Below are 20,040 nucleotides of genomic sequence, written 5' to 3'. Positions count from 1 at the left end.
CTTGGGTCTTACTGTCGAATATTAAAAATCTACAATGAAGGAAAGTTTCTATTTAACTTTACTCAGCAATAGTTCCACACAATATTTCCCGGGAAATACGACATCAAATTTTTCTACAAAACTACCTAAAGCCATTACATTAGAAGGAGAATGGATGGTAGGTATAGTTGAGTTTCAATATCCCTCTACTATGTTCTCCGTGCAAGATCATGAAAATATCATATACATAAGTAAAAAAACTACCATCAATAACGAAGAGACCACACTAATGTATAAGAACCATATACCAGCCACCAACTATGATAATATACAAAATATTCTTATTGCTTTAAATTCGAAAGAGAAAGTTAGTTTTCGCCAGGACACCGTGTCAAAGTTTGTCTCTGTTGCAGTAAAGGATCCATCAATAATTTCACTATCTCTATCACCTAATTTGAGCTTTCAACTTGGATTTGAGCCAGATACCAATTTAGTAAATCATAATATCGGTAAACGCCCTGCTAATCTACATTTGGGGGTACCATCACAATTATTTGTGTATTGCGATATTATAGAACCACAAATTGTTGGTGATGTCATGACACCCCTATTGAGAATTATACCCTTAGATCCTGCTAAATACATATACGGTTCAAATAAAATGCATACATTTTCACCACCACATTATTTGCCGGTAATGAGAAGAGAATTTGATGTTATTGAGATAGATATAAGAACATCCACGGGAAATGTGGTACCATTTCAATACGGAACATCGTGTGTGAAACTTCGAAACTTGATGGTCAACAGATACCTTCAAAATCGTTACAACCATCATTTCCAAACGATGTATTTACTAGCGCATACCACACCCTGTACTCAGGCACCGGTATACATTTTCTTAACGAAGGTAATGGAATATCGAGGGAGCAATATTCAAATGGATACTGTTTACTAGCTTTTGATTTAACACCTGACTTGTCGGCTAACTCTAATGTGCATTGGAATCTTGTACGCCATGGTAGTGTAAGAATTGAAGTAAGATTCGAGAGCGCAATGACTGAAACAATTAACTGTGTAGTTTACGCAGAGTTTTCAAATATTATAGAAATAGATAAGAACAGAAATGTATGTGTGGATTATATTTAGTTAAGGTTAAGTATAGGTAGTTAAGCAATCACTTATGTAATTATGATATTAAGAATAATAAAATATAACCTAAACGAATATGACATGGTTTTTATTTACCTTCATTACTTGTTTTATAAAAAGACTTTACTTCTGTTGAGATCATATTATGTGGGTTTAAATGAATTCATTGGTACAAATACGAATTGATAGTTAGAAATGTAGTCAGTTAAAGAGCAAAAGAGTAGCGGAGTAAACGCGTATTAAAGTATGAACACACTAGAAGTGCAAATGAGTCTTCGTACAATACATCCCAGCCTCCAGAGCAACGTATATCCTTCAAATCGATTGCCAATTTATGCTGAGGTGCCAGCACTTATCATATGCAATCTTGACCCTGATTCACAGCCGGGGTCTCATTGGGTGGCTATACATATAAGCGTCGAAAGAGTTGGTGAATATTTTGATTCATTTGGACGTAAACCTATTGAGGCAATAGAAGGGTTTTTAAGGAGGAATTCTGGCATGTGGAGGTACAATAGCGTTACGGTTCAGGATTATCTATCAGCGGTGTGTGGAGAGTACTGTTTGGTATATGTATAGTTCAGGCGGATGAGATTTGAAGACTTATGAGAATGACTTAAGAGACTTAAGAAATATAATGAACCTATAAATAAAAAATAATACCTGGAATAAAAATGTTTTATTTTACCATGTAACCCTTACATCTAATTATATTATGGGTAGTGGTGTTAATGTAGGTAATATACCTATATTTATTGTAATTTGTTTAGACGCGTACGTTAGGTTAGGTTAAATATAGTTTTATTATTTTTCTTTTAGAGCCATATATTGGGTTAGTGAATGTAGGAAAGTAGATAACGCGATGCATTCGTACTGAGGCATTCAAAGGAAAGGCAATTTCGTGCAGGACATAGGAGCTGATAAGGTGGTGATAAGTAATTAGCTATGGTTTTGGGAAAACTTTGAAACGGTTAGAGATATCAATTCGGCTGTGAGGCCATCGGCTCCGCACACCCTCCCTTAGTGGGAATAGAGTACCAACTTTTTTTTGTTTAGTTTTGTTCAGTCATGATTTTTAGGTTTGGTCACCCTTGAGCGGGAAAATATTGGAGATTTTTTTTGGTCATATATGGGTGGGTTTTTTTGAAAATATATATAATATTACAATATCTTCTTACCAGGAAGAAAGGCACACAATATTGTCAGCCGTAAGGATTGGAGAAATTCTATTAGTTTGGGAATAAAAAGAGGTTAGACTGATGCTAATACCTTGCGTCACGATAAATCTCAAAAACGCACTAAACAGTCACTATAAAATTCTAAATATTGGACGTAACTATTATCAATTATAATTAACAAAAAGTATATATCAAAATAAAAATGTGTCTTACGTAACCCGAGTAAATCTCAACAATGACTCAACTAATACATGTGACGATCGGGCGAGAAAATTTTTTTGGGATCACCCTCATCAAAAATTATTAAATTGAAATTATGTATTTCTAGGATTTAGATTTTAAAATACTTTAGTTCTATAACGAGACAGTGCATGTCATTTATTTTCTTAAAGGATTTTATTATTGCATAGATAATATGCGGAATATCAAAATCTCTGTTGTGGGTAAATTAAACAAAGTATAATTAAATACAAATTTATTATATACAAAGTACAGATCATTACGCATTTAAAAGAATTCGTTCAAAATACGATAAAATGGTAAATTCAAGTAGAACATTTGTGCAAATCCATGTAACACAAATTTCCTTTATGTGTCTATGGTAGACATAATAAATTGTATAGTTTGATGATTTCATCTGTCAAAATCTAAAGATGAGAAGATTGAGTGAAACTGAGTTCAGACATGCGTCAAAAGAATTCTCTTTTACAGTCAGTCATTCGACTAAGGTCGAAATTTTGACGTTTTCATTGAATCTCATCTCAAGTATAAGTTCTAAGCAACCAATGTAGAATATAAAAGGTTTAAATAAAAATCAACAAAATATACAAAGTTTTATTATAACATACGTCAAAATTGTTTTTGACATGACAACTTGACAGCTGACATTTAAAGCTTTAAGTAAAGCTAAATGTCCGGTTGTTAATGTTTCTTTGTTTTATAAAGACAACGTATAACTATGGCTACAATACATTTATTAAAATAATTTCAGTCTCAATTCACATCTGTTCCAATGACAATTTCCATTGCGAACAGTTCCAAACCTTCGAGAGAGGAGCGTACCCTTTAAGGCAATGCACAAGTCACCCAGAGTTCCAGGTGTTCACGGGCAGCAGTAAGCACCTCATTAAGTGATACACCAGCTGATTTGCCTCCTGTCTCATATCTGCTTCTACGGCCTTATGAATACGATGGACCTCAACAAACTGATAAAATAATTTGTCGAATCATACATTTTTTGGCTGATTTTCTTAGAATTCTCCAATATATTAATAGCAATCTCACTTTTATATAGAGAAAGGATTTCCCATTGCCAAGTAGGTATTAAAGTATTTATATCCAGTTGTTCGTTCGTTGATTCGGTAACTTTGATATAGAACTGTCTTGAGTCACTAAGAAGGCCCAGCGAGAGTGTGACGCGTTTTGTTTCCTGCTTAAACACTGATTTGAATTTTATTAGAGAAACGAAATCACTCGGCACCAGGGCAGTGGTGTCCAACAAGGTAATACCGTGCATTTGAAGCAGATTTTGAAAGTATTTAAAAGGCGAGAGAGTTTTTGTTCGCGGCAATTCAACGGTATGCATCACCACCCAATCGGGTTGGGAGATTTGGTTTTGAGGTTTTTCTGGTATAGTCCAAGCGACTTGCGCTGGTGTGGTCTCAGTTATAGTCGTGCTTTTGTCTGGCATTAACTGCGAGACGGGTTTTACTTTTATTCGCGGTACAAATGGTGTAGGCTCTTTTGATTTTTCATTCACTTGTTCACTCATTGTGTCGGCCAAGGATACTGTGTTCGTGATGATGGGCATAGATAAACTTGTATCGCTAGAGGAATCGGTTATGTTTGTAGCCTCTCTGGTCTTTTTTGGAAGTTGTTTGGGATTCGCAACGGGATTTGTATTTAAAAGCTTCAATAGCATAGTATCGGTATTATCATAAGGCACTTGTTGCTCCACTGTTGGCTCTTCTGTTGAATTCTGAACTGGAGTTGGCAACTTATCATTTTCTAGTATTTTTTGTAAATTTTCCATATAAGTGTTACTGTCTGAACCTTTTAGTTCACTCGCAATCATCCATCCTGCTTCACCATCATTTTTATTGTCCAGCACTTTAGTTCTGACATGAACGTAATCTGTCTCTGGATTTTGACTAACTCTAGGAATCCATTCAATATCCAGATTTTTGTGTTCCAAGTAACGTAATAGTCCAGTGCAATTAAAAGATTTGTTATTGACGACTTTCCGGCCTATGCTTAGAATTTTATGTTTCAACTGCATATCCTTACAATTGTCGTTATCATTATTCAAATATTTCTTGACACAGGAGGCAACAACCTCACGAATGATTTGTTTCCGTCCTTCATAAGTTTTGGGACTTGATGGCTCTTGATCTGATGAATCAATATCTACACATTCAATAATATGATTTTGTAATTTACTTTTACTCGAGCCAGGTGTTTCTAAGTCATCTTCCTTTTTTGGATCTTCTAACACAACTGTTTCGTTGGAGCTTTGAGAAACTAGCCTTAATCTTTTACGTTTCCCTTTAGTGATGAGATCGTCATCTGATGAGTCGGAAGAATTTTTTTTCTCTTGAAAACCTGAAGTTTTTTTAATATATATCACGCGGTATTGATCATATTTATTTAGTAGAATTTGATCCTCATTCATAACAACCATATCGTTAGAGCTGACGAAATTAGTTTTGTCATCGATTCTGGGCAACTGAATTTTACATTTCTTTAGTATGTGGCCATATTTTTCTAGCAGCGTCCCGTGCTTTTCCATATGTGTCATAAGAATCTTTTTATTCTTGTATACGACTTGGCACAATCTGCACGAGAAGTATTTGTTGTAATTTTTACGCCAAGGTCGTACTGTTTTAGTGTCATGATTTTTCGTTACAAGTGAATCATTTGAATTTGGTTCTGGGGACTTTCGCTTCTTCTTTAAAGTCAACTTAAATGATTGTTGAGGTTTTGTTTCAGGTATAGTCGATTGTGTTGACGATACAGTATCCTGCTGTTGTAGAGGTGCCGTCACAATCTGGAATAATAAGACACGCTGGTCAGACGCAGACAAGCAAAAACATCAGAATATGATTAAGTACTCACACAATTATTTGCAGGCTTTGCATTTTTTTTAAGACCGAGTTGCTTTTCTTGATAGGTTTTCTTTTTTTCATGGAAGTCTGACAAAATAGTCTCACACTTTTTGCAGATCAACTGAGGTAAACCATCGAAGGGATCAACCTGTAAGGAAATGTTCAGATTAAATCATCCCACATTTCTCATCGTTTAGTATAATCGACTTAAGATTGTTATGACGTAACCCGTATCGAAGGACCAAAAACTGATATTTTCATATACCTAATATAAAATATTGAATCTATTAATTATACAAATGCCAAATGTAGAACATTCTAACTACTTCGATACCAAGAAAAGATTCCATAAAAACATATTCATAACAAAATGCTACCCAAAAGAGATTCTAAATATCAGGAAAAACTAAAAGTCAAGCAGCAACTTAAGATCATAACAGCTGCTTCAAGGAAATGGACATGGATTTCATCCGATGGCTTTTACTGCCGGATTTTGAGTAGCCGTCCTAAAGTATTTCAATTTATAATCGTTAAAATTAGTTTAATTTCCATACCATTTATCAGAGCAACACATAGCGCAAGTAAAAAGAAAGGTAGGTAGAATTTCACGCAAGCTATTGTGGGTTAGCGCAACCGACATCAATCCGTTTATAGCAAGAAACATATAACAAGGAAATAATCAGTATGAACAAAACAATAAAACCCAAAGCTAAAACTACTAATTACAGGAAGGACAGAACTAGAAAAATAATGAAAATTATGTACATAATAAAACCACACTAGTAAAACAGGAGGGATCAAGAAAGTACTGAATGAAGAAAAATCGGATGTAGATACTAAAAAACAAAAACATGAAACTGTAGCGTAAAAGAAAAAATATACTACATATCACTATTAACTTATTGGAAACTCAAAATTATACACAACTGAAAACAGTTAGAGTCTATGCCTGTTCAACAGACAAGTAGCACCATTGTCTTCTTATACTAAAAAGGAGACAGACGACATAGGCAAAGACAAAGAAAGACTAGCCAGGGATAGGAAGCACTGGAAACAGCTGGTGGAGGCCTTTGTGCCATGAAGGCAAGCTGTACAAGAAGACAATTGTGTAACTTTTTTATATACATATATATTTTGGTAATCTTTCTCTTGTATTAGTTGAAATAAAGGCTTGGAAATTAAAATTAAATTGCCAAAAGTAATCCTAAATCATATCTGTAAAACAGAATTCCATCAAGCAGTGGAACTGGGTTCAGATCTGGATTTGCAACAGCCGACCACATGCACACACTCAAACAAGTTATAGAGAATGTATGTATGTAGATTACAACAAGGCGTTTGATTGCTTGTAACAATAATATATGGAGAATTTTGAAAAACCAAGGGGTAGAACTCAAATATAAAAGAGTAATAAGATACATATACCTGAATACCTCACCACAAGGAAAACTCGAAACATATGGTGAAAGCTTTACAATCAAAAAAGGTGTAGGAGGAAAAGGAGAGCCCCTCCACCTAAGTTGTTTACTGCAGTTCTTAAAGACTCTTGCATTAAAAGCAATGCATTAGGGTGACTTAGGAATTATTATAAATGGCCTTGGATTTGGGCCTACTACATGAGCACAGCAAAATAAACTAAGAACCTGCAAGAGAAGAATTCTAGGATACAGAAGGAGTGAGAATAAGAGGGCCACTGACATCAGAAAATTAAGGAGACTTTAGGTCCTTGGTTGATAAGAAAGGTACACTTTTACTTAAGCCATGGACAGTTCAGAGTGGAAGATGTGTCTACAGGACTAACTGATTTAGAACCAAAAAAAAACTTATAATGTGTTATAATTATTTTTTTTCAGCAATAAAGACTTTAATATAATAATTATATTGTTGCTGGGTAAACACATTTTGTGTATTTGACTCAGATCATAGTCAGATTAGTTGAGCATTACACACATTGTGTTACGAGCTAATCCCAGAAGTGAGTGTAGATTATCACCCTGAAATCTAGAAAGACTATATCAGTAAAGAATAGCAATAATATAATGCAATAAATTGTGATTGAGGTCCAATATTTAAAATTGAAGCAGGGGGTAAGTCAGTGTTTAGTTGATAATACATTTTAAAGTAAGTCTGTGCATGCCAAACTTGAAACAAGAATGGGTTTCCAGGTCCAAAGAAGGTAATATAATAATATTAGGTCTCCAAAATGCAGAACCAGAACATGATGACAGATTTCAAATGCCTCCTTGCCAATAATAAAAATCACACCAGATTGAAATGCCTCTGCTTTCTACTCCACTTGGTGTTTTACTTTAAGTGTTTTAATTGAATTACTAAGAAATAAAGAGCAAAAGTAGCTCATTAATTAGTGATGGATCTTAATATATAAAAATAACAGTATATCTGCTATTAAATTTAATTCCCAATTAATTACCCACTGTTTCAAAAAGCATTGAAATTTATGATGATTTCATAAAGATATTAATATGAATCTGCCTAGAAATAATTACAACTATAGTATATAATTAAAAGGTACTTACATCTATATCAAAACAGTACTTTATTTGTGTTTGTACATTTGGATCAATTTGATACTGGCCCATTTCATCTAAACATAATCGACAAGTTATAAAAAGCTTCGGATCCACCTCTATTTTATACATTCTACAACAGATCTGTAAAAAAAGGTTATATAAATTAATAAATGTACAAAAACTATAAAAACATGTGGTTTAATATAATAATATTTACATTTTCATTCACAAATCATCCAAAAAACTTTAGTTCATTTTTTAGGTTAAAAACCGATATGTTTATTATTTACTAACAACTTACTCGTAACGCTTCGCGTTTTCGAAAATATACCTTGCTAAGTATAAATCTATAAAATTGATTGTGAATTAATTTTAATTCATGAACATAGTTGTATTTTGAATAAAATTAATAAAATTTATCCGTAAACGTATTATTAGATTCGTTTTGACATTTTTAATTTGAAAAAACCGCTATCTATTAAGTGATAGCAAAACTTGTATTGAGTCTACGTGACAAAGCGTTATCTAGCGGCAAATGACACATTTACTTCGATTTATCATCGCACCTAGTTTAGCGACATCTATTAAGGAGTAGCAGTTCCACAAAAGAAATTTAAAGACTACCACAGAACCAGGTTATACGCATGTTTATTTAAGATTAAAAATTAATCGTTACGGTGTAGACAATATACTGTTTAACTTTTAATATATAGAATAAAGCAAAGCGGATAGGAGGAACAAGGAGCGAACACCCGATCAAATTGTTTTTAGAATTCCCCGAATTGGTGACTAAACTACGAACTACTCACGGTACCACGAAATTTTGTCACAATTTCCCGACATTACTGCTCCAACTGGAGACCTGTCTATGAACAATAGACCTGACAGTCCATGGTCATCACATTTGGTTCTGAAGAAAAACAGTGAATGGCGTCCATGTGGTGATTATTATGCGTTAAATGCACGAACAATACCCGACCGATACAAGGTTCCCAATATAGCTGATTTTGCTCATTACCTTTCTGGATGTTCAGTATTTAGACAAATAGACTTAATAAGAGCATATAAACATATTCCAGTAAACAGACGATATATCGAGGACAGCTCGTCACCGGGAATGTTTAAGTTTCCATTAATGAGTTTTGGTCTTCGCACTGCTGCTCAAACATTTCAAAGCGTTATGGACGAAATACTGCGAGATTTGCCTTACTGTTACCCCTACATTGATGACATTTTAGTAGCTTCTCAGAACTAGGCTCAACATCTGGACCAACTTCTTCAAGTGTTCCAGCACCTCCAAGACAATGGAATAATGATTAATGCATCTAAATGAGTGTTTGGTGAGTCACAAGTAGAATTGTTTGGATATATCTTTTCCTCTGCAGGTACCAGACTTCTGCAAAAGTTAAAAGCTATCCAGAATTTTCCTCCACCCAAGACGATCAAGGAGCTTCGGAGATTTCGGGATATGATAAACTTCTAACTTCTATCGACGATTTATACCAAGTGTCATGTTAACGCTCAAATGTTACTCGACAAACCCGTCCTCCTGTTCGTGATTTTGTTCCTCCATCAATTCGATTCAGCAACGTGCACATAAACCTCATAGGTCCAGTACCGATGTGTCACGAGTATAGGTATTTAACTTTTTGGAACTATCGCGTATAATGTGATTTAATTTGTCATTTACAGACCACAGCTTATCACCAGCTGCGGAATCGGAAACGGAATGGTGAAGAGATTTCACCGGAAACTCAGGCAGCGATCGAGTGGCATGCTGACGATGACTGGGTTGAAGCTTTTTCAGTGGTTCTTCTTAGTATCCGGACTGCTTGGAAAAAAGATGTTACGTTATCGTCAGCAAAGTTAGTATATGGAGAAACGTGACTGCCTGATGTTTAAGACCTTAAGAAGTTTCTTTTTCCATCCTTCTGCCTAGCCTAGAATTTTTTTTATTGTATTGTGCTCACCTCACGCGCACTTATAAGTTCTCGGGAGCATCTCCAACACTGCGTAAGGTGTGTTCATAAGCCAGTCCTTTAATCGTATTTTTAGATTTTGGACGGTGAGCGGTAGATATTAAGCAGCCTATTTAATCTATTATAAATATGTAGGTATCTGACGTTGTTGGTTGTTGTCGATAAATAATATTAAAGTATTTATTTAGCCTTCTAACAACGTGTGCTAAATCCGTCAGCCTATATATATATATATTATTATTATACTATATATATCTGGATTAACCACCTTTCATTCTATGATTCATCGCCTTTTCCTTCGAGGGGAAGGTAGAAGGAAGATAGGTTTTTCAGTTTTGTATACGGACTCCAAAATCGAGTAGACGAATAATCTGGCAGGAAGATGCGTTAAAAAATTTCAGCGGTCCGTCCGTTTCGGTCACTTAGCGGGATCAAATTTCCGGCATTTGATGGTAATTTCATGAGGTTTTAGTGCAAAATAAACACGAAACAAAATGCCGCTACAGTCGGCTGAAATGTCGTTTGTGGACCTATATAGAAATATTTATGCAAACCATCTTCTATTTGGTGGAGCAGATCATCGGCGTACCGGAAATTGGTCTCTCGGTTTCCATTTACAAGTTTCATTCTACAAAAATTTCAACAGCCCGCATAAAATCAGCTGATGGAATTGTGATGGAGGGCGATAGATCTACGTTTTGAGAAATCTGAAAAACTATATTGTTTGGAATAAAACGCCTTATTCCACGGATCGCCCAATTTGACCCACTTGTGAGTATCAGATTGGTATGCAACGAGAGAAGAGTTGTAGAAAGACAGAGTGTACGTCTGGAAGAAATTAAGATTTCCTTTGGAACAAATATTATTAATTTTTATTAGTTTTACTGTCTATATCCCCCGACTCGCGTGCTGCGTGTAGCCCAGTGCTAGGTGCACCAATTTAAAACTATTTTAACGTTGCACAAGTATTTCAAGTGTAGAAGTAGGTCCCTCGTAGGAGATATGGCTCCGAGCCCTTAGCCCCCAAACTCGCGGGCCGACTACATCCATTCGCATGCATGATGCGATCGAACTGTGCGCGCACCTAATTTTATTTTATGACGTAGCATTAGTCCGGATTGACGGAGTGTGCTCCTATCCTAGACCCGTCAATGAAGGCATTCCGCAAGGTTGTGTTCTACGCCCACCCGGTTCATTCTGCATATCAGTGACTGGTTGAACATCGACCACGTCCATTGCTATGCAACGACAGCACCATCGACACATTATATTCCGGCCACCCGAACATTATTGTTCTGAAGTAGATATAAGCCATAACAAATGTTTGTTTTGTTCGTGTTGTTATTGTTTCTAAATTTAAAGTTTCTGTGTGGGGTGGTAGCAACTTAAGTTCAACCCTACAAAGAACTTAGGTTTTTTCGCTGTATGCCAAGAAAGATCCCTTTGTCAAGTCTTCTCAATTTGAAGGCACTCACCTTAGTACTTCACACAGACATAGTATACTTGACGAAAATGGAACTGGCTTCCAAACAGCTGGGTGTTTTGAGTAGGGCTAAGCATTATTACAGAGATACAACGTATGCAGCTCTACGAGGCGAAAGTACGACCTCATATGAAATACTGCTCACATCTCTGAGCTTACCAAGTTCACCACCAGCTTCTTCCTTTAACCAAAATTCAGCGAAGGCCTTTTCAATTTATATATATATGATGGTGTTGATTGTCTCTTTCTACGCAGTGACATTACGCGTCTATGGGTATTCTACAAAGTGTATCAAGGAGTGTTCTGGAGAGATTTTTGATGGGTCCCCCCTGACTCCTTTCATCAACGTATGAGCCTCATTAACTCAAAATTTCATTTGCACCATCTTGTTGGCTGTACGTCTACGGTCCGCTTCTCTAGGAAATATGTTTTTCCTTCCAAAAAGACCACACAACCTTCTTGTAATTGCGTCTTTGGTCAACTGAGTTCATCTTCGGATTTTATTTTCTTTCTGCTTGAATACCGGTAGTATTTCAGTCCACCAGTATCCATTCTGCTATCCATCTAGGGTTCTGCACGTTATTTATTCCCCACATATAGTTAAAAAATAGTCTTACTGCACTGTCCTTTCAGGCTTAATGCCCAGGACATTTACCTGTTGTCGCAGTGGACATCTATCAGCTGAACTAACTATGGCAAATGGGCTGATGTAAATGTGACCCTTGCTGTGTCAAGGTTCATCACAATTAAAGGCCGTGGAATTCCAAGTCGGCACATAGCATGGTGGGAGGCGCACAAGGCTCTGCGGTAATAACCGCATCCCCTTTAGACTGAGTGATGGTGGACCGTGGGATTTGGTTGGGTATGCATGGTAAGATCCTCACATAACTAACCCCTCCGCACCGAGTCATTAAAGTACAACGAATAATACAACCAACCAACCAACAACCTGGTTCAATTATTTAAATTAATATTTTTTTTTTATTTTACAGAATTTTCGTATTTTATCTAAAACTGTATTCAGTTTTCGAAATCGACTGAGAGTTATCTCCAATGATCAAACCGAGATCCCCCTTTTAGGATATGGGACAGGGTTATTTGCAATACAAGGTGTTCGTAATAATAAAAATAAAAAATACGGTATGGCATTTTTTTTTCTATTTTAAGGAAATCGGTGCCAATATGCATATTACCGTAGAAGGAAAATTAACAATTAGGAAACCCATTTTTCCATACAAACAAATTGAGGTAATTGAGTCAATAAATTTAACACCAATGTAAATTCATTCATACTAGGCGACGCTGTACATTGGCCAAGTACCTACTATCCTTTGACATTATAATACATACAAAGTGTTCTTTGTTGTAAAAAACAAAAAATGATTATTGTGATCACACGGCTTGACGGGTTTAATTCAAATATTAAAAAATCGTTTAAGATCGTTGAGCTCTTGTGCGTTATCACGGCAACGGCATCACCTACGAAACAGATTGTATAGAACATAAAATAAACTTAGATAAGTAATGATTTATTTGAGGACCTTACAAGAAAACAGCAAGATTTTGTGAACAAAAGAGAAAAATTTAGGATACTTCACAATGTAATCCCCCAACTAAAATAACGCGGACAAATCTAGGTTCATTTTAAATACACGTGATTTGAAATTCATGCTTTTAAGGCCCTATACGGTAGCACAACTCCAAAGACGTACATTGTTTCTTTCCATTTTTTGTCATCGTTTCTTGAAGTATGGCGAATGGAAAATATATATGGTGGAGCTGAGTAGTTTATGTATCGATTGTGAAAGATTGATACACGATTTAAATAACTTCGCTCGATAGAAAAAAATCCAAACAGGCAATTTTTGACACTTTGAATTCATTTTATGACAAAACTGTATATTCAACATTATTTTAAAATTTACACGATATATTGTATCGCAAGCCAAGTAATCCATTTCAGAAAAAAAATTATAAATTTACATTAATTTATTATTTTACATAACTAATTATTATTATGGGCCGGCGGCTCAGCGCTCCAGCTTTCCATTGCGTACCGCAATCCACCCCGAGACACTGACACAACAATACGTGCTGGCCTTAACGGAGATCTTGGATCTTAATAAATTGTACATTGTCACGTGACGTTCGCCGTTGTGTATTTATCATACTGACAGTTAACATATATGAGCGCCATCTAGAGTCGAGTAGCAAAAACTAGAGCAGAAATACTACGATAACTGCCATCTATCAATTGTACATACAAAAGACATGAGTCATAAAAAGCCATTGTTATACTGAAATGCCTTAAGGACATTAAATAAGGAAAATTACAAAACACTATATAAATGAACACAACATACCGTCTCCGATAATTACTAACGTTGAATTAACACAATGAAGACAATGCTTGTGCATCAGTCGCATAAGGAACTTTACTATTTTAATTATAATAATTCTATGTCCGTTATAACTGGGTGAGCAACACAAACTAACAATGATTATTTTTATGACAATGTCATTTTTATTTGACAATTGACTTTAGTCACTGACCTTTTTAAACATTGGTTTTTTATATTCAGTCAACAATCATTTATCTTTACCCTTTCTTCTCTTTGTGGGTAAAAAAGGCACACGATGCCGTTGAATGCAAAACAATAGGCGGAGACTGGTGTAGAGCACATTAAATGACCATCGTACAACAATTTCGTACTTTACAGGAATTAAGCGAGTTATTATAAAAATATATATATATAAAAACTTTAAATTCTATTTGAAACAAAGAAAATTATGATTTAGTAATAATACTTGTGATGCTTTGTTGGGTTTTAATGTACTACTAGTCAACTATAATTGGGATATAGCAGCTATGAACGATTGTATCAATCACGCGATTGTTGGGACTATATACATTCAACTTGTGGTTCACATTTCAGAACTGAACTGAAAACTGAAACTGAAAGTCAAAAATTTTCAAATACTGAACAATATTTCGACAAATAAGCAAGAACCACGATTTTTAACTCCACGGTATCGCTAAGTATCATTCAAGTTTAATACCAATGTATTTTTATATTGCGTCATAACGGAGCGTTCAAGTATTACGTCACGCTATTTTTGGGAGATTCATGCCCCCCCCCCCCCCATGAAACGCGGCGTAACGTTTCTACCGGGACTGTTTATACCTAAAACATACGATTATGTGGTGTAAAGTACTGGAAAGTCGAAAATAATACTAGCAATAACGCGTAATTGAATCCCCGCCCCGCATAGTAACGTTTTACAAGAGGACCCCCCCCCCCCCCCAAATTCGTTACGTAATACTTGAACGCTTCCATAAGTTGTTAATGTAAAAAAATACACATGCTGACTGAAGGGCACCAATTGAACATAATAAAAGTCATTTTTTCTTACTTTTTGTAATTATCATAATTAGCGTTTGTCACATCATTATAACTAAATTACATGAGTTTATTAGATTAACAAGCAACATCCCATAATTGTTGCTTGCCCCACTGGGCATTTCAGGATTCAAATGTTGAAGAGATTTCATATACTATCTAAAACTTAAAAATAATAGTCAATTGATTCAACATTCGCACATGAATTTAATCTAAATTCTTTAATAACATATACTTATTTGTATAATCGATCACTCTGGGTCGGTCACTAGAAGCGTTTGCTCAATATCACATTTTTTGCTATTGCATTGTCAGAAAATATATACAATCCCCAGAGGTTTGTCAAACTTAATATTCATGATAACTTTGAAACTGAAGAGACATCAAAAACTAAGGTTACGCTTTGCTAATAACTTTTATTTCACATTAGCCAATCCGTACCCTGAGCTTTGAGAGAGCGGGAGAAGACAGAGTAAGAAATAGAGATTTGTTGTTAGGCATGGATTTTGAGAGCCCCCAGCAAGAGATGAAAAGATAGGAAATGATAACAATGACAACAAAGATGCTTGCTGTAAAGCACTTAAAATACCAAGCTAAAATAATGTATGTACTAGACCCGTAAACAATTTATACTGAGTTTCAAAGTTACCAACTATAACAAATTTATCTACGGTGTCGCGGTTTCCTTCTTTGTCTATTAGCCTGAGGTTGGCCGTTTGATGCAGATGGTTGGGAGGCTGGTGCATCTTGGACGATGGCAATACCTGTTCGCACAACAATGGGGCTTGTTGGTGTGCGAGAATTGGCAACACCAGCCCTAGAAGTACTTGAAGTATTAACATTGGCATTTGATCTAGCACTGGGACTGGCACCACGGGTTGTTATGATTGGGCTTGTACGACCAGTTGATAGACTGACTGTGCTGCCATTTTCTCTATTATTGCTTGTATAATACTCGTCTGAAGTATGTGTGGTACCCAAGGCTGCCCTTAACCGTCTCCTCATCCGCCTCCTTGCACTTCTAGATAATGGCTGAGTTTCATTTGATTCCAGTTCTTCACTTTCTACCTCTACTTCTTCCTCTTGGTTTGCATTACTGTCTTCAGACCAGACACTAGCTGTACGTCTTAAAGTGGCAAAGGCTTGTGATAGCCAATCAACATCACTTTGCAGATTCTCCAGAAATGGTTCAAGGTTATATGAATCAGTCCGGTTTCCTCGACGTGCAACCCTGATTATTCCCCGGGGCTGAGTGGTGTTTGGTAGTTCTTCAAATGGCAGTCGACGGAGTGATAGTTTCCCACTCATGATACTCGATGAGAGCATTGCAGATGCATTTGCTCCAGTTATACTGAGTGTGTGTTTCTGTTTTTTCAGTGTACCCTCACAAGATTTTACTGACCAGACCTGTGAAATAATAATTGGGATGTAATTTGATATTTCTTTAACAAATATACTAAGCATTATACAATTTTTTTTGTTTCTTAGAATATTCTAATTTCTGGTACTGCACTGGTACCCCAAAACTTTCACCATATAATCTAACTTCTATATTCTGTTATTGTACCCTATTCCATTATAAAAAAAATGTATGTTCGTTGAAAAGCAGTGGATGTATTAGATTTTTGTAATGAATAGTCCCTTTGCAATGTTGTTTCCTTGATTAAGGTTATTTTATCAAAAAGGTTAAATTTATTTAATTTTAAAGCCAGTGTTCAAAAACTTTATTATAGTAGACAAGAGAATTTTGCTTCAAATTGCCTCAAAGTAATTTCACTCAAATGGACAAATAAGCACATTTCAATTTTAAAAACAAATTTTTGTTTAAGTAATATCAATGTTACTTACGTAATCAGTGAAAATTGCTTCCCGGTCATTTCCAGAGATTGTAAGTGAGTAGTTGAAGCCGTGAGCGACCCAGGCAGAGGCTGCCATTGTCATCCAAGCATGCAAAACTTGGCCTTCTTTAAAGGAAGAAAAAAATTCTAAGTATAAAGTAAAATTTTAGTGGGAAATAACTTCTGGGCAGGTGAATTATATTGGAATTGGAAAAAAAATAGAAAATTAACAAAGGTATTCACAACAGTAAGTATATGAGATGAGACTTACCAACAACTTCAATGACTAGGAAGAAAATTCCCATTTCCACAACCCTTACGGCTGTCACTATTCTACCTGGGGTTGTAGGAAACTGCCAAGCTTGCATATACTCTGCATTTTCACTACGGCCCTATAAAAATAATTAAATTTATATATCTATGTATAAATTCATTTGAAATAAACTAGCTCTTCATTCCATATAAAGGAATTTATTAGATAATTAACTTTACTCAATGTTTTAAGTGCTATTATGATTAGGGCCTGAATGTTTAATAACGCCATCTATTGAAGCGTTTTTAGTATTTCCGTTATTGCTATTATTCACTTATATATCCACCGAATTTTTTTTACAACCAATGTGAAATTTGACCTACAAATGGACTAAATTTTTTTCAAACACTTATCTTTATTATTGTATGTACAATTAATTAAAATAACTGCTATTTGACAATTCTCTTAATATTAGACACTTATCGACATACCTCAATGAGATCAGAACGATGGAAGTATCGCAAATGGTTCAGAAGTCTGGCTAGGGGCAGGCGTTGCACACTGCCTTGCTTGCAGCAAAGACAACGGTATCGACCCCGACAGGATAGAGGCGGAGCCAATCTATTCTGTATAAATTATAGGAATTAAATTTAATACAGGCAAACAGATTTTAGACTGTTTATTGCCAGTAGACAAATAGATGACGAGGACAACTGTTTATTATCAACTTTTTTTAAGTTTACCAGAAAAACACCTGAATAGACATTGTTAACACAGCTAATTATTTTCTTGCCCTTGCTTATTTAATATGGGACCAACGGTAACCTCTACACACATCTAAATTACTGTTTTCAATTTCAAAGATATTAACTTACTGTAGAAGAATGTTCACTATTTTCTTGCTCTTCCAAAGCTGGTGTTTGTATTACAAGTTCTGCGTCAGATGTTTCAATGACTGCAGCAGGTGAACTGCTTTGTGACGATTCGGAGGTTTTTGTGCTTGATTTCTAGACAAACAATTAGCATAGATGTTAGCATAATATAAATTTCATAACAGTTCTTAGGGCACACTCTAACAACATAGGGGAAATTAGGCATGGCCCAGAATGACAGACCATTACTCCTGTAGTCTCAATCATCTTACACACAATGCAAGCACATTTAGATATTATATCACAAACTTAAATTATCCATTAACAAATGTTTGCAACAGTCAAGCTATGATGATGGTTGAATTATTCATGGTGTATTGACAACTTTCTCAACTAAAACAGTACATAATATATACTTTTTCACTTTCTTTAATTTTATTACTTTACTTTAAAATTATATACATATTTGGCCCAATACTTATCACATTGCTATCTCTGGCAGCTATTAACATAGCAAATGTGCATGCAATTTTTATGTAATTGTTAACGGATAGGAATAATAGGCAAGTAATAATGATGTATGAAAAGGAGAGAATAATACATTTTAAAAGACCTCTAGATGGCTACTTTTCTTACATACAGTGTAAACTCCATGTAATGGCAAACTCCTTAAAAGAGTCGAAATCAATTGGCTTAGGTTGGTTTAACTGGTCTTCGATACAATGATACACTCTACATAGCATTACATCCACTCTCAATAATGACAACAATTGAGTAATTAAGTCTTTTTTAAGTTGCTAAAATTAGTAAAAACTTCACAGCTGTGTACACTCTTTTGTCACTTAATTATCCTAGCCCGTAACTCAACTGTCGGCATAAGAACGAACGATTTTCCTAAGAAATTCATTCTCTTGTTTCCAAATTTTGTTTGCTTGCACATGTAGACTGTTGTTGAACAGACTAACGTAAGAGTATCACGAGTATATAGGATTATCACTATGTTTTTCTCTCTCTCTCTATAACACCATAAAATAGAGAAATGTTTCTCTTGAATATTCTCTTTTTGATTCAGATGTTCGACATACATGAGTCATACTTAGTCATAAGCGGAAACTCTCTATTTCGAAATGTAAGGGTAAGGCACATTACAATTTCAATTTATCAGCTTGGACATAATACTTACTCCACCTAAAATATATAAATATTCCACTACTTTACTTACAAGTTTTTTAACTCTCTTGAAGTTTGATATAAGTTCTTCCATAGCATAGTTACGTGTGCCAAAAAAAAAGGCTCTGCACACAGGGCAAACATCCAGACGCATCTTACACCTGCCACACACATGGTGACCCTCATTGCATTGGAAAATTTGACCAGAAGGTATTTCATAGCAAACTGGGCATTGAAGTAGATCTTCTAGATTTAAAACTGACTCGGGCTGTAACACATAAATTTTCAATAGATAAAATTATCCTAAAATGGACAGTGTTAAAAAATTAACGTTGAATGAATATTGTGTAAAAAAAATATGTAGATATGTTATATTTTTCTGTTAAATTAAAACATGATATAAAAATTCGATTTACAATTTTCTATTTAATAGTTATCAGAAACTGTGACGAATAACATTTTAGTTTGATAAAAATGGGACCTTCGTAAAACTAAGTAGGTAGGAGACAAAAGAGAAGCATGACTATTACGAAGCCTAAAATTTTGCCACATGTTCAGATATTGATTATTAAAATGTACTACATCGTATTATTTATAAAGAAAATTATTGTTTTTATGAAGTAACGAACGATTTTGAAACAATGGAACTTAACTTTGTTAAAAAATACTGTGGATTTGGCAATCGTTATTTTAATAGTTTCTTACCTTTTCCTCTACTGTTTCAGCCATTCTCTAATTGTTGAGCTTAAATAATTGTACTAAAAGCTTAGCTTATAAATAAAATGCAGTAATGCATATATTAATATGGTCTTTTAAATTTAAAACACAGCTGTATCTTTTTGCAAATGGCGGACTTGTAAGCTGAAACTTGACTTCAAGAAAATACCAAATAGTCAGTGTGACCGTTTTATACACGATGAACACCATTTCTCGAATAACTGATAAAGTGAAAATTATGATTGTTTCGGGATAGGATTTTTTAACAAAAATTACATGAAGATTACATTGGCACTTTTTTACAATAAAATGAACTTAAAATAATCTTCGTATGAAATCTTAATAATTCTATGAACCATTAAAGCTTTAAAAAATGAAGTATT

At 34.9% G+C, this 20,040-nt stretch overlaps 2 protein-coding genes across 4 annotated transcripts; both read right to left on the bottom strand.

Annotated features, from left to right (window-relative positions):
- Positions 1-3,129: 3,129 nt before the first annotated feature.
- On the bottom strand, positions 3,130-13,878 carry LOC123717843. Of its 3 annotated transcripts, none has more exons than XM_045674083.1 (4): positions 13,770-13,878; positions 7,951-8,085; positions 5,424-5,561; positions 3,130-5,355 (listed from the first exon to the last, which is right to left on the bottom strand). In XM_045674083.1, exons 2-4 carry the CDS (start codon positions 8,071-8,073, stop codon positions 3,481-3,483), a joined length of 2,136 nt encoding a protein of 711 aa, XP_045530039.1. In that variant the 5' UTR covers positions 8,074-8,085; positions 13,770-13,878; the 3' UTR covers positions 3,130-3,480. The 3 variants fall into 3 exon arrangements, with proteins under 3 accessions (XP_045530039.1, XP_045530038.1, XP_045530040.1); XM_045674082.1 differs by lacking the exon at positions 13,770-13,878 and adding an exon at positions 8,162-8,361; XM_045674084.1 differs by lacking the exon at positions 13,770-13,878 and adding an exon at positions 8,246-8,361.
- Positions 13,879-14,994: 1,116 nt separating this feature from the next.
- LOC123717828 lies at positions 14,995-19,823 on the bottom strand. The gene is made up of 7 exons (XM_045674053.1): positions 19,646-19,823; positions 18,993-19,208; positions 17,774-17,905; positions 17,390-17,524; positions 16,917-17,037; positions 16,656-16,771; positions 14,995-16,214 (listed from the first exon to the last, which is right to left on the bottom strand). Exons 1-7 carry the CDS (start codon positions 19,667-19,669, stop codon positions 15,471-15,473), a joined length of 1,488 nt encoding a protein of 495 aa, XP_045530009.1. The 5' UTR covers positions 19,670-19,823; the 3' UTR covers positions 14,995-15,470.
- Positions 19,824-20,040: the final 217 nt, after the last annotated feature.

This window comes from Pieris brassicae, chromosome 13 (assembly GCF_905147105.1).
Source record: "Pieris brassicae chromosome 13, ilPieBrab1.1, whole genome shotgun sequence".
In the NCBI taxonomy this organism is placed as follows: domain Eukaryota; kingdom Metazoa; phylum Arthropoda; class Insecta; order Lepidoptera; family Pieridae; genus Pieris; species Pieris brassicae.
The sequence above is the reverse complement of the archived record's forward strand: the minus strand, read 5'-3'. Positions and strand labels throughout refer to the sequence as shown.